Source organism: Sabethes cyaneus, chromosome 3 (genome assembly GCF_943734655.1).
Source record: "Sabethes cyaneus chromosome 3, idSabCyanKW18_F2, whole genome shotgun sequence".
In the NCBI taxonomy this organism is placed as follows: Eukaryota; Metazoa; Arthropoda; class Insecta; order Diptera; family Culicidae; genus Sabethes; species Sabethes cyaneus.
In genome coordinates this window covers 146,780,054-146,795,373 of record NC_071355.1, presented here as the reverse complement: position 1 = coordinate 146,795,373, position 15,320 = coordinate 146,780,054, and the positions used below count along the sequence as shown (strand labels likewise).

Genomic DNA, 15,320 nt, shown 5'->3' with positions numbered 1-15,320 from the left:
TATGATGAAACTGACATTCCATAAAATTTAGATCTAGTGAGAGGCAAATTACGATTCTATCACTAACTTTGTTTAAATCTAACTAATCACTGTAATGACCATTATCGTTATCGCATTAAAATAATCTGCCAAAATGGAAAACACATTTGCGTCTATACGAATTAACAAAGATGAAAAAAGCTGTCGGTCTATCAGTGTACCTATTTCCAATCTCTATTCATCCAAATCGCTACAAAGTTGGAAAACTGTATTCAATTCCGCAAATTACTCGTCATGCAAAAATGCTAGTTTTGAAAAATCAATTCTACGATTAAGGGAAATAAAAAGTATTGATTGTAAACGCTGTGAAAATAACGACATGTTTCATTTCGGCAGTGCCCGAGCTGGAATGCATCTGAGCTCTGGACCATTGAGATGGACAACAGTACCGGGCACCCAACAACGGGGGTGCTGCACGGTGAAAGGGTTCGTTCCTGTTGATTTAGCCAACGCTCATGGGTGTGTTTATTTTAGCCGGTTGAAACTCACGTATTACTGGGCCCCTGCTTCCATGGCGCGCAGGGCAACCGTTTCTGAATAGCACTGCTGATTAGACCAAAACATGGTCTGCTTCAGGATTTCTTGGTCTCACATTATAGGTTCCGTCCTGGTTGTGCAAGGCACCAGTAGTGGCAGCGTGAGCCGACCGTGGTTGTAAACTATGTTCATGTGTCTATTTAAATTGGACCATATTTTGGCCTTCCTAGCCAAGCACGACACACATGCGGTATTTTCCATTCGGAGTAAATAGTTCGTAAAACGTAAACCATGACCGAACTAAAACATACCGACACAACACATGAGCTGTTTCCCAAACGAGAAACAATCTGGCATGTTTTCGGAATCAGGAGCGTGTATTTAGAGTTTTTACCAAGTTTAGTCAATTTATTAGGAAATCATAAATTGCTCTGTGATTTGTTTTGCCATACAAAACGTTCGTTAAATTGCTGAATCAAGTACGATGAATTATGTAGACGCACGATTCGATACGTTTGCGTGTCATTAGGATATATGAATATTGAATCATTTGCCGTGTTGCTATACAGTTTCAATAAAAAAAAGCTGGAGTGAAAATGTGGTGCCACAGATGATTTATTCTATTCGGTTTGACTATACAGGACACGAGAACTGTGAAATAACTTTGTGTATCAAAAATTCTTTGTCGAAAAGAATGATTAATAATATTAGAATATTTCATTTGTTCATGGAAAATCTACTCTATATTTTTAGAGACAATTTGCTCCCTAGCTCAATTAATTAGGATTTTACATATCCACTTATTTTACATATTTAGGATTTTCCTTATAAGTGCACATATCGTATAATGAAATGAAGAGTGCTTTCAAAAATAACGATACAGTTTTATAATTGAAATATGTACATCTCAAAAAATTTGATCGATTGTCGTGACCGTTTGCTATACAGTGTGACACATATATATTCGAACAAAAATCATTTTAAGCTTGCAACGGCATATACAATTAATGCAATCTAACGAATACCATGTGTATGTGTCATCATGACTTAAGTCTTACTTGACGTAGTTTCGTTTTCGTAATTATGGGTTCGGTGTACACGTACTAATGGTCGATTACGGTGGTTGATAATAACTAAATTCCGGAACGGTGCTGCATGCAGCACTATTTATCCTGACCTCAAACATCTCGGCATAAAAAGAAGATTTGCATACTATACAGTAAAAAGATTGGTCGAGACATGATTTGTTGAAAACCGTGAAAATCCGGAAGAAAACGAAGTGTTAGAACTGCAGAAGTCAAAAAGATTTTTCGAGAATGAATTCGTCGTAGTTGCGATCGGACGGCACAGAAAATGGCAGTTCAGCTGAATATCAAAAGGAAAACTCTTCGTCGAATTTTGAATTTTGGATCTGGAAATGAAAGCATTCAAAAACCGTAAAATCCATGGATTAACCTACCCCGTAACAAAGTGACAGTTATTAACAGTTTCCCATAACACCCGCCAGTGTCAAAAATGTCGCGACGATCGTTTTTACGTGCCGTTCAAAATTTTTGTTACGTTAAATGTGAACGCGAAAAGCTGTCTGGACAACGATTTGAAAAGTGCGTATTGATTATTTCAGCATTGTTTCATGTTTTCTATAAAACTGTTTGAATTCTTGGTGGGTAGTTTGATTGATTTGTTTACAAGATAAAAAGCGGCATTTAGGCCATTGCAAATCAATTTAAAAGTTTTTGTCACCCCCCTTGAAAATTGGCTTGAAAAATCGGGGGGCAAAAAAAATAATTTGTAGGATATGAGTTAAATTTTTGACGTAGGACTACGTCTTACGGCAAGTTTTGAGATAGGGTGTCATTCCAAAAAATCGAAAAATGCGAGCGTCACGAAAAATGAAAGGTTTTGAGCGCTAATAGCTCAGCGGTTTTCCTATCGATTTTCAATATTCTTACACCAATCGATCGGAAAATCTTCTAAGAATTGACCCAAATGAAGAAAAGTATGGATTCTTGATGTCGAACTATTGAAAAATTGAAAATAATGAATCTATGTTTTACCAGAATTCTCGCTTCGTGATTGGTTGGAAGATTCTTTGCGATGATCTAAACCTATACCAATTTGATATCTGTGCTTGGGAAGTAAGCCAAAACAAGTGACCAAGTTTCCTCATTTCAACAAGATTTCTTAACACCGCAGTTCAACCTAGACCATTTTGATGTCCTTGCTTGGGAAGTACGCCAGAAAGAGTGACAAAACCCCCTCGTGCCAACAGATTTCTTACGAACGCGATTAGACCTAGTCCAATTTGATGTCTGTGTTAGGGAAGTGTGCCAGAAAAAACGACACATGTTCGTTGCCCCAACAGATCGCAAATTCTTTACTGCGAGACGATTAAACCTCGGCGAATTTGATATCTGTATTGGAAAAATGTTCTACAGCTGTAGTGTTCGGTTATAATACGACTCTGTATAAACGTGAAATTAGTCATCATCGATTCTGCCAATTTTAAAAGCAGTTTTTTTATTTGAATTCGGTTTATGAAAATACATTCGCTGTGTTCAGATTGGCAAGAAGAATGCAGTATATACATTTTTATAAACACAATCTCGCTTTTGGGCCGAAAAACTTCTTCCGAAATTGGGCTTTCCGACGAAAAGTCAATGACTGCTAGTTTCCCGTGAATACGCATGCTTACTGTTTCATTAGAAGTGTATTGAAAAGATGTGCTGTTGATAAAATGGGATTGAATTGGTAAAATCCCTTCAACGTGGGGAACCATGGGTAATAAAAACAATCTTTAATTTCAGTAAGGTAGCAGGACAGCAATAGTTTGTTCTTGATTTTGTTAAATTGTTTTCAAATGCACAATCTTTTGAGAATTGAACATATGCAATGTTACTAATTTGATAAATGTTACATCCAACGCATGTAGCATGTATATATGTTGCTTATAGCATGTATACATGAAGAATCGAATGATTACAAGCCTGAATACATGCTACTATCACTACAAAGAGACTTACGTAGTCCTGCGTCACCTATATATGCGGTCGTGTCTTGTACACAACCCCTCTGATTTTTTTATAAAATCAATTGTCTGTGGGCTCTACAGCCTGAAAAACTTGAAAAATGAGTGTACGAGTTGAGTTAACACTTCTAGCATGAAATAGAAATGGAAATTCAAACAGCGGAATTTCCGAAAATCGGCCAAAAAAATTTCCTATCGTTTTTGTCTTTTTTTCGTAGATTTTTGCATGGAAATTAACAACGTATATATTAAAAGCAAGAATAGATTTGGTTTTCACGTTTAAACTTAAAATAAAAATGCCTAAAATCCATATTTTTTTTGCTTGATTAAAAAATTCACTTTGTTTTTTTTTTCGTCCCCCCCCCCCTTTAGTGGTCCAACACCGGAAGGACAAAAACTTTTTAAAATATTTGTAATGGCCTTATTACAAGATTGTCACTCTTGTGTACGAGTTGTCTGCTGTAAAGTATTTAAATATTGCGTGTTTCATTGAAAGTTATCCGCTGCGCAATTCAAAATGAAATGCTCTTTCATGATCGATTGCTGGATCGATTTTGTCGTTAACAGAACAAGTTAAGCAAAATTCAAGAGTAAATCCAAGCAATAGAGATCGTTGCAGTTGTACAAAATACACTCTGTTACATTACAGAACCAAATAGAGCATGTTATTATGACAGAAGAACCAGTTATGCTGCTATTGTCATTACAACGGAAACGTTTTGATACTTGACATAATGTTGTCAGTTCGTAAAATACTCTATTGAAATAATAAACCAATTCAGATCATATATGCACAAGGGATTTTTTGTCAAAACAAATGATAATAAACTCTTTCTTCGATATTTACGCCGCTTTCAAACATCTGTCGTGAACCATGAACCTAAACAGCAGTTTTAGGTACGTTTGATTAGTATGGGAGCTGTCACATTGTTACCTGGTTGGGATTAACCTTAGATTATTAATAGTACATTACATAGTACATGTACTATTAATAATCTAAGGATTAACGGAAGCAACAAAACAAAAACGGCAGGAAAGATGCAAACTGCTGCTCTATCGGCACGGTGGTGTTTCAGAAGTGACCTATTCTGATGAAAAGTTGTTTGTTCTTCAAACACCGCATCATGCTAAAAATGTTCGGTTGTGATCGGTTTCGATCATGGACGTTCCAAAGCACAAACGGAATGTACCACGATGTCAAAATTCATCTACGGTCATGGTATGGGGAGGCATTTCAACCGTCCATTTTCTGCCGCTAACCGATTCAAGTGAGCCGATTCGATATCGCGTTGAGCGATCCAGTCGAGCAGACAAGTCGAATAGTCGAATCAAGCAGTCGATCAAGCAGTTGAGTCGAGCAATCTAGTCGAGCAGTTGAATCAAGCTGTTCAGGCAAGCAGTCCAGTCCAGCAGTTGAGTCGATCTTTCAAGTTGAGCAGTTAAATCGAGTAGTCTAGTCGAGCAGTTGAATCGAGCAGTCGGGTCGAGTAGTAAGTCAAGCAGTTGAATCGAGGTTCAGTCGAGCAGTTGAATCGAGTGGTTGAATCGAGTGGTTGAATCGAGCAGTCCAACCAACCAGTTCAATCGACCAGTTCAGCTCAGTAGTTGAATCAAGCTGTCCAGTCAAGTAGTCCAGTCGGGCAGTTGACTCGAGCAGTCGAACCGAACAGTCTAACCAAGCAGTTCAATCGACCAGTTTAACCTAGCAGTTGAATCAAGCTGTCCAGTCGAGCAGTTGAATCGAACAGCTGAAAAAACGGTCTATCTTAATACAAAATGACTTTTCTGCATAATAAAAAGCTACCTCATATAATTTCACTTAAAAATAAAATATTCACTTGAATTTCCATTTGGTCTGTGAATGTGCTACTTACTTACTTACTTAATTGGCCTAACGTCTTACGACAAGGCCTGCGCAGTATAATTTCTCCATCTGTTTCGGTCCATGGCAACTAATCTCCAGTTCCGCGGGCACCCAGTGCTCGCCAGATCTCGCTCCACCTGGTCTTGCAACCTCGCTCGCCGTGCCCCTCTTCGTCTTGTTCCTACCGGATTTGATGCGAAAACCATTTTTGCAGGATAATTGTCCGGCTTTCTAGCAAACTTGTCCTGCCCAACGTATCTGTCCAGCTTTAACCATTTTCTGAATACTTAGTTCGCCGTATAGACGGGCGAGCTCGTGGTTCATTCTTCGCCTCCATACATCGTTCTCTTACACTCCGCCAAAGATGGTTCTTAGCACCCGTCGTTCGAAAACTCCGAGTGCTCGTAGGTCCTCTTCTAGCAGTATTCACGTTTCGTGCCCGTAGAGGACAACCGGTCTAATTAGCGTTTTGTACAGTGTGCACTTTGTACGGGGGCTCAAATTGTTCGACCGCAAGTGTTTGTGGAGTCCGTAGTAGGCCCGACTTCCGCTGATAATACGTCTTTTAATCTCACGGCTGGTATTGTTGTCCTCTGTTGCCAGCGAGCCAAGGTATACGAACTCGTCGACTACCTCGAACTCATCCCCGTCGATTACCACGGTACTGCCCAAGCGAGCCCTGTCGCGCTCGGTCCCGCCCGCCAGCATATACTTCGTTTTAGACGTATTTATCTGCAATCCAATCTTCTCTGCTTCGCGTTTCAGTCTGGTGTACTGATCTTCCACCGCCTCAAATGTTCTGCCGACATCATCCACGTCGTCAGCAAAGCAGATAAATTGACTGGACTACGTATGGCCATGTTCTTGGAGGCGGCGAAGTTGACAAGTCTTAGACCGTTTTCGTTCGTTTGCTGGTGAGCGCTGAACCGTCCAATCACTGGTTTGAATTCCTCCTCCTGACCAACCTGGGCATTACAGTCCCCGATGATAATTTTGACATCATGTCTTGGGTAGCGGTCGTATTCACGCTCCAACTGCGCGTAAAATTCGTCTTTGTCATCATCGGCACTTTCGAAGTGAGGACTGTGCACGTTAATTATGCTTATATTGAAGAATCGGCCCTTGATTCTTAATCTGCACATTCGGGAGTTGATCGGCCACCACCCGGTCACCCGTTTCTGCATCTCGCCCATCACTGTAAAATCTGTGCCCAGCTCGTGTGTATTGCCGCTGTTCTGGTAGATGGTATGACCATCTCTATACGTATGTACCATCGTTCCTTTCCAGCATACCTCCTGCAGCGCTACGATGTCGAACTTGCGGCTCTTCACTTCTTTAGAAAGCACGTGGGTACTTCCATGTTCCTAATTTCCAATCGTTAGTCCGTTTTCGTCGCCTGGGTCTTTGCCGATTGTTCCGATTAGAGTTATTATTATTACTTACGGAGTCCATTGCTTTGATTTTTTTAGTGGTTCAGGCTTGCAAAGCCCGCAACCAACCCTACAGTATCGTCGGAGGGCCAACGTCAACCCTGTCAATCTTACAGATTCACAATGGCCATCTAGTACCTCGGTAAAGGTTTCTGAGCTCCAAACAGGGTGTTTCAACGCACAGTGGTGCTGAGGTGCAAAACCGCTATCATTGGCTTTTACGTAAAAAATGCGAAGTTTTTCGAGGGTGATGTCTTTAGAGAAGTTTATTATTAAAATACAGCGCAACTTATTACGCTATTAGTGTGACCGTGAATTTACCCATTAGGGTGATACAAACTTTTGTTTTTTCAAATGCGTCAAAAATCCTTTTTTTCATCGGAGAAGTTACAGAATACACCAAAATTAATAACTTTGCTGAAAAAAGTAACTATCTATCTCTTACTGTTTGCGAAATATAATGATTTTTTTGAAAAGAGTAAGTATACAGGCCTGTGTACAGTAAAAAACACGAAAAAGGTTGCTACACTCTTCTAGTTGGATTATATCTTCATTATTTATTTAACGTAGTCAAACAGTAACAAAATGAAGTAATATGAGCTATATTTTTGACTTCTTTTTGTTTGCTTCGATATAACGTACAATTCGATATAACGTACAACTTGAAAATCGAAATGTATCGAAGTTACCCTGTATTAGGCCAAAGATTTAGACTTAGCGAAGGTGAGAGTCGAACTCACAGCTCCCAATCTCTAGTTGAGTTGAGTCAGAATTTAAGGAAACTTTGTGTGTGTAAAGAGTTCATGTAAATAAACATCTTTGCATACTTAGTTTTTTGAAAATTGGTCTAGACTAACTTTTGGAAAGGGCTTAATTTGTTTTTTCTCTTTAATATTATAAAAAATATAACTCGAAAACTATAAGACCTACAAAAAAATGATCTATGGGTGACTTTTAGAAAATCTTCTGAATTTTCATAAAAAAATACTGACAAAAATAAAAATTAATTTCTACACTGAGAAAAAAGTATTTTCAAAACTAAAAATCCATTTTCCAAAAAAGGCCATCTCAGAAATTGATGAATTTTTTTTAAGATAGATAATTATATGGCCTACAATTCTTCCATACATCGCAAAATGGGCATATTTAACGGAAAAAAGTTTTTCTAACAAAAACTTTTAAGTCCTTTCTGGAAAAAAGGTATTCAAGTATTTTCGAAAATTATAGCACCTACAAAAAATGATGTCTGAGTGACTTATAGAAAATCTTCTGAGTTTTCATAAAAAAATACTGCAAAAATAAAAATTAATTTCTACACAGGGAAAAAAGCATTTTAAAAACTAAAAATCGATTTTCCAAAAAAGGCCATTTCAGAATTTGATGAATTTTTTTATGAAGATAGATAATTATATGGACTACAATTCTTCCATACATCACAAAATGAACATATTTAAGGGAAAAAAGTTTTTCTAACAAAAACTTTTTCTGGAAAAAAAGGTATTTCAGTATTTTCGAAAACCATAGCACCTTCAAAAAATGATGTATGAGTGACTTTTACAAAATTTGCTGAATTCTCATAAAAAAATTCAAAAATTAATTTCTGCACTGAGAAAAAAGCATATTAAAAACTAAAAATCCGTTTTCCAAAAGAGGTATACGTATACGTAGGTATACGCAATTTGTTCGCAGCAGTTGCATCAGAAAAATATGTTGCGTCAAAACATGTGGCGTCATGTTGCGAAATCGTATTAAAAGCGAAATTGTTCTCTACCTCGTTCCTTACTGCTCTATCTAACAGGCTAGATAGACCGTAAGGCTCTACCAAACGCTATATCGACATAGTGTTTCGTTGAGCTCTACGCTCTACAATTTCTCTAGTGGACACACCCCGTATAGTGCGTGGTAGAGCTCTACATAAAATTTCTCTACGGCTTCTCTAAGTAGAGCGGTAAAGTGGTAGAGATGCCTTATAGTGTACACACAGCTGGTAGAGTCTATAGGCTCTACGCTTTTTACTCTTCCAAAATAATTCTATAGTGGACACTTGGCTTAATAAAGCAGTTGAAAAATGGTAAAGCAGGACGCGTGAGAGGACGGCGACAAATCTTCGATAAATACCGCGAATTCAACTTGCAGACTCACCATTTTGTATACATACTTCAAGGCGGCGTACGATTTAGCTAAACGAAACGAGCTATGGCAGAATATGTGACCAAATCGTGCATCAGAATAGCAGCTAAGACATCGGACTCGTTTGTGATATTAGATGGTTTGAAGCAAGGTGACGGGCTATCATATTTGCTGTTCATCGTTGCGTTGGGAGGTGCAATTCGAAAGGCAGGCGTGCAGAAAAGCGGTACCAGCATCACGAAATCTCACATGCGCGTGGGGTTTGCAAACGGCATTGATATCCTTTACGTTAACTATCAGAGCAGTGGTCGACGAATTTGTTTATCTTGGTATGTTAGTGACATGTGACAACAATGAGAGCCGTGAAGTAAAAAGGCGGATAACGGCAACCAACAGGGCATTTTACGGATTACGTAGCCAGTTGAGGTCCCTTAGTCTGCAAATCCGCACGAGACACGCACTCTACAAAATGCTAACTCTCCCGGTGGCATTTCCGGTCACGAATTGTGGACGTTGAAAGAGAGCGACCGACGAGCTCTTGGCGTTTTAGAGCATAAGATCAATTCTTAGCGGCATATTAGAAGAAGGAATGTGACGGAGGCGCATGAATCACGAAATATACCAAGTATACAAAGATGCGGATATTGTGAGGCGACTAAAACACGTTAGGCTACAGTTTACTGGCTTCGTACGAGGATGCCGGATGAAAAAGCAGTGAAAAAAATATTCAGCAGAAAATCCCAACAGACCTCGAGACAGACCCTGTACCCGTTGGATGAGCGCTGTCGATGAGGATGGTAAGTAGCGGGTGTTAGGGGCGATTAGAGAGTCGCAGGCAAAGGCTGACAAACCTGGAGACGACTCCTAAATTCGGTACTAATTCGATTACCGGATTGTCGCCGAAAAACTAAAGTAAGTAAGACAGACAGCTCAAAAACTCGTAATTTTGTGTTCGGAATTCATCGTTCATCGTGGCGTATTGCACCGGAAAACTTGCCTGTGTAAAACTTGCCTGTGAAAAACTTGTGTGTAAAACTTCCCTAGATATTGTGCCTTCACCAGTATTTGGCCAATAGACCTTAGAGCTAGCTTAGCCCAAATTCCTTTTCCGCAGGTTTGGCTGCCACATGTAATGGATGGAAACTGAAATTCCTCATATTTGGCTACTTTTACTTTGAGAAAGTTTGTGATGGCTACTTTCATTCTATAAAATTTATCTAAAAGTTTTAACCTCTTTTTATATGCTTCTGTGCTTATAATGGATATCATGAAAATTATCGTGCCACTCACTGCTTCCGAATCTCAGCAGTTCCAAACCAAAACATTCAAAAAGTGTGGGTCCGCAATGAAGGCACATGCACTGTATGCTAAGTTTATTGCAATAGTTTCATTATACAAATAAAATACTATCTATCCGGACAAACGTACTCAACCGTTATCGGCATCCGCAAGCTACACCAACCAAGACACGCCACCGAAAATCACTTCCTATAAATATCTCACTCATCTCGTTCTCGCAGGTCGACCGCAACCCGAGGTGCGATGGTTGATTAACGGTGTTACCGTGGATGACCAGTACGAGCATAATTCCGGCGACATCATCGAGAACCGGCTGCTGTGGCCAACGATCCAGCGCAGTGATCTGAATTCCATATTCACCTGTCAGACCACGAACACCCGGCTAGCCGAACCGAAAGAAACCAGCTACGTGCTAGACATGCACTGTAAGTATGAATAGCAGTAAAATATTAGTTTCTGTTTTACGTTTCGAATAGCTGCTCCGGAAGCAAGGATGCGCAGTGAAAAGCGACCGAAATGCTGTTTGTGTATATATTATACTTTCCAATTCAATATTTAAACTAGGATGCTAAATCCAACACACCTCACGAAGTTATTTTTTGCGGTTTTTATCTCTCAGTAAAACCACTGTCAGTTAAGGTAATCAACCCGCCTGATTCACTGGTGGCCGACAAGCGGTACGAAGTGACCTGCCAGAGTAGCGGTTCTCGACCGAACGCCATCATCACCTGGTACAAGGGCAAACGTCAAATGCGCCGCACCAAGGATGACATCCTAAGTCATAACACGACCATTTCAACACTCAGCTTTTCACCCAGCACTGAGGATGACGGTAAAACACTGACCTGTCGGGCCGAAAATCCAAATGTTAACGGTCTGTTCCTGGAAACCACCTGGAGGATGAATGTTGTCTGTGAGTAAAACCGCTGCAGACTTTAGTTAGCGGTAAAAAATTAAACTTCCCTTTTACTTCCAATTGGATTTGCTAGACGAGGATGCTGATAGTTACTATTTATGAGCCTGCCGTTGATTTGAATTGAGCATCGTTCAAAGAATTTTTATATCATTTGCGCAGATCCACCGATGGTTACCATCCAGCTCGGATCAACACTGGTTCCGGACGACATTAAGGAAGGCGATGACGTTTATTTCGAATGCCATGTAAAATCGAATCCTCCCTGGCGAAAGCTGCTCTGGTTCCACGATGTAAGCCGATCCATCGATGATTGCAAAAAATGCAAGTTATTCACAACCACGTAAATCTTCTATTTCTTGCTGCACCATTTACGGATGCACGGACGTTTGCAGGACACGCTGCTGCTGCACAACGCGTCCGCCCGTGTCATCCAAACCAACCAAAGTCTTGTGCTGCAGAAGGTGGCAAAGCAATCGGCCGGATATTACGCTTGCAGTGCAATCAACGACGAAGGGGAAACCGTTAGTAATCAGCAATTTCTTCGGGTGAAGCGTAAGTTCTCTAATTTCATCTCATCATCGTCCATCCGTCCGTCCGTTCAGATGGTTAGTTTTCCACCTACCATACTCCCTGCCAAGCTTTTCCATCCCCAACATCCGTTCTGCAAAGCTCGCTTAATGTAATATTTTTTCACTCCACTGAGGAAATGACCGGAAATTTTACCAGATATATTTTATCGGCGGATATTGCGAATCAATTTCCGGTGATTACTGGAAAATGTATATGTATTTTAGAATTATTTTCAATTTATCACAAGGACGACGTAGTACTAGATTTAAAATAGACGAAACGGAAAAATGATCTGGTCAACAAGAACTTTCTCAATCGACATTTTAAGTCAAATTCTACTACGGTGCGAATGAGCCAACCGATTTCTATAAATTCCTATTCTAGCCAGTTATCTCTCAATACAGAACGGTTATGTAGTTATGATTGGTTCAACACACCCATATTTCACGCACTATTCCCAACAATTTCACCATCCAATCGACCTCGTCGACTGCTCTCGTCAAATATAATCTAGCCAGACAAACATTTTAGCAAAACTGAAATCACATGCGAAGAGTAATTATTGAAATTTTCAACCCGCACATTCTGTTCCCTCGTGGCCGGCCGCGGCCAGCGGCTAACCGTTGACCGACGAAAGCCCAAACAAGTTAGTCGAACGGCCTCGTGGGGGCGAACTAAAAAGCGAATTTGTACATCGCAGATTGAACATGTTTGATTAAAATGCTATTAAATTTAATTCTGGATTATACGCATCGACCTCAAACGGCATGAATCAATACATACAGCCCGTGCGTGGGCTGCAGATCGCCTGGTTTTCCGATTCATGTGGGAAATTGAACGGTGATTCCAGTGCTAACGCGTGCAGAGTAAAGGGAAACACACCAGAAGCACGAAAGCTCTCACCCGCGATGACACGCACTAACATCGGATTCGCTGACGTACCAACTGTATAGGATGTTGGGGCACAGGTCTGAACTTTTTCTAAACGACCCTTCAAGGGCTTTAGGGCAATCCAGGTTCAGTATTCCAACCCCAATTTCACTTATGACTTAGATATGCTAGTGGTCGCTCAGCGTATGCTTTTTGGCTCAGTAACGATGAAACTGGCTCGAGTTTTACAGGAACGGAATCTGGATGGTTTATTGGAAAAGTATTCCAACCAGAAGATTTTCTCGCATAGAAATGCGCCCTAACATGTGTGCGCAACTGTTGCAGTAAGTTTAGGTACGCTATATAGAGGGCTTAGAAATGAAAAAGCTTTTCTCCTGCAACAACTACCTATTTCAGGTCTTTCCTGAATTATTATTGTCATGAGTTTCAATAGTTTGCTATCAAATACTCAAAAATTGTGGAAATCAACCCAGTAAGAATTTGTCACACGATGTCGGACAGACGCAAGCAAAAGTTTTGCTGAAAACACTCACCCGGACGACGTTCATAAAATAGTTGAACTTTGCTAACAAAATTTGGTCAGAAAATACATTCAGGAGAATGCATTGTTTGCTACGGTTTATACGAACCGGTGGAACCATCTTTCCGTATTTTTTTTTTTGGCTCAAAGATACAAAAACTCGCCGAACGACCTCTATCAATGTTCGCGATTCATGAACATAGAGAGCCACCGGGAGCCCGCGGCCGCTATCTACCTGTCTATCTTACGTCTAATTTATTATTTTTTTAATTGGCTTTTCCTCCTAAGCTGACAGCCTAGGATTTCTTCAATTAATACGGTTGTGACATCTTTTGAAAACAGGGTTCGCCATAGAGCTGGGAATTAATCCTGCGCTTCCATACTCCGCTCTTCTGTATGCCGTTGAAGATCGTTCTTAGCATTAGTCTCTCGAAAACTTCGTGTTACGATTCGCGTTCTGAAGTGATCGATAAGAAGATAAAACACAATCCGTACAGTAAACAAATTAAAAACTAACCACATTATTGGACATGAATGAGCTACAAGTTGTACAGAGCTTGGTCAGTTCGACTGTAATTGCTTATAAAGCTCATAGTAAGCACGACTTTCGTTGATAATACGTCTCCGAATCTCACGGCTGGTGTCACTGTCTATCGTTAGCAGTGAGCCAAGGTAGAAAATTTCGTCAATTACCTCAACTTCATCGCCGTTGATCGTTATATCACTGATCAACCGACGGAGGCCGGTGTCGGTCCCGCCGGCCAGCCTTGTTTTAAACGTATTAACCTTTAACCCAATCTTTACTGCGACGCGCTTTATTCTGGTGTACTGTTCAATTACTGCCACAGATGTTCTACCGATAATATCCATATCATCGGCAAAGTGATTCAAATGAATTTGATAATTCACCTGAAATCCAAACACAGCACTGTGTACCATCCATCAAAGATTGAATCAGTTTAATCAGCTTCCTGGAGGAGTCGTTCTCGTCCATCATTTTTCGTAGCTCTTTTCGGTCGATGGTATCATATGCAGCTTTGAAATCAACGAACAAATGGTGCGTAGATACTCTGTATTCACAGCCTTTTTGGAGAATCTAAATATTTGATCCGTCGTTGACCGTCCATCAACGAAGCCGGCATCATAAATTCTCACAAACCTGTTCGCAATTGCTGATAGTCGACAGAAAATGATGTGGTGACAATGAGAACGGCAATCGCACGATAGGATATTGGACAGATAAAATCGTCTCGAGTGTTGTGAAGACCACCACCACCACTCGTGAGGTCTATTTTTTCCCACACGTGTACGCATTCTAACTCACACGCCGGCATAAGCATCCCTTTCGGACTCTCGCTCTTATTTTTTCATGCACTGCGACGAGTTTTTGCAAGTGTGTATTTAAGTTAACTAACAGCCACGGTCGTCACTCTTGCCCGTCATTGCAGTGGCATAAGAGTTGGGTGCTGTGCTTCTGATACTCACTCAATAAGAGTAGGCATCGTTTGCTTCTCGCTCGAGTTACAACATTGTCCATCTTTCAACTCCTGCGATAACTATTCTGTATCCCAAACTATTTAGCTCTTTTAAACAAGTGGCCACCTTTTGTGGCACCCGTTTGAATAAGCTCCGCTGCGATGCCATCTTTCTCTACCGATTTATTGTTCTTCTGCTGATTGATGGGGACCTCATCTACCTATTATTGAGTCTAGTACCTTTTCCACGCATTCTGCTGTAATTGATTCTCTTGCTGCCACTGGTCTCTGCGTGGGCGATATTCGTCGTGTTTTCGTCGAAATACTGTTTCCACTTTTATCAAGTTCTTCCGCAAAGATGCTACCATTTTGATCCCGACATATTTCGGCTCGCGGCACAAAACCTTTGATAGAAGCGTTGAGCTTTCCTGGAACTTTCGTGTTTGCTGGGAACGGTGCAGCTGCTCCAACTATACACACATCTCCTCCTTCAGATAGCGATTTTTCTTTCGAAAGATTTAGATTTGGTACAACTACTTCTGTCTATGTCATTCCACGTTCTGACGAGTGACACTGGTCATCTTTGTCGCCCGCCCAGCGTTCTTCTCATCTATCACTCTCTTACATTCGACATAGCCTGTCTAGTTAGCTACGAAGTACCGTTATCCGGGGATACTTGCA

General features: G+C 40.5%; 1 protein-coding gene across 1 annotated transcript in view; it reads left to right on the top strand.

The window, feature by feature from the left end:
* The window catches only part of LOC128741515 (hemicentin-1), a 140,870-nt gene that overhangs the window by 79,325 nt on the left and 46,225 nt on the right, over positions 1 to 15,320 (top strand). Inside the window, exons 6-9 of the mRNA XM_053837389.1 lie at positions 10,489 to 10,692; positions 10,887 to 11,180; positions 11,343 to 11,473; positions 11,576 to 11,735. Coding sequence (XP_053693364.1) covers positions 10,489 to 10,692; positions 10,887 to 11,180; positions 11,343 to 11,473; positions 11,576 to 11,735 — 789 coding nt within the window. The remainder of the gene's footprint in view (positions 1 to 10,488; positions 10,693 to 10,886; positions 11,181 to 11,342; positions 11,474 to 11,575; positions 11,736 to 15,320) is intronic.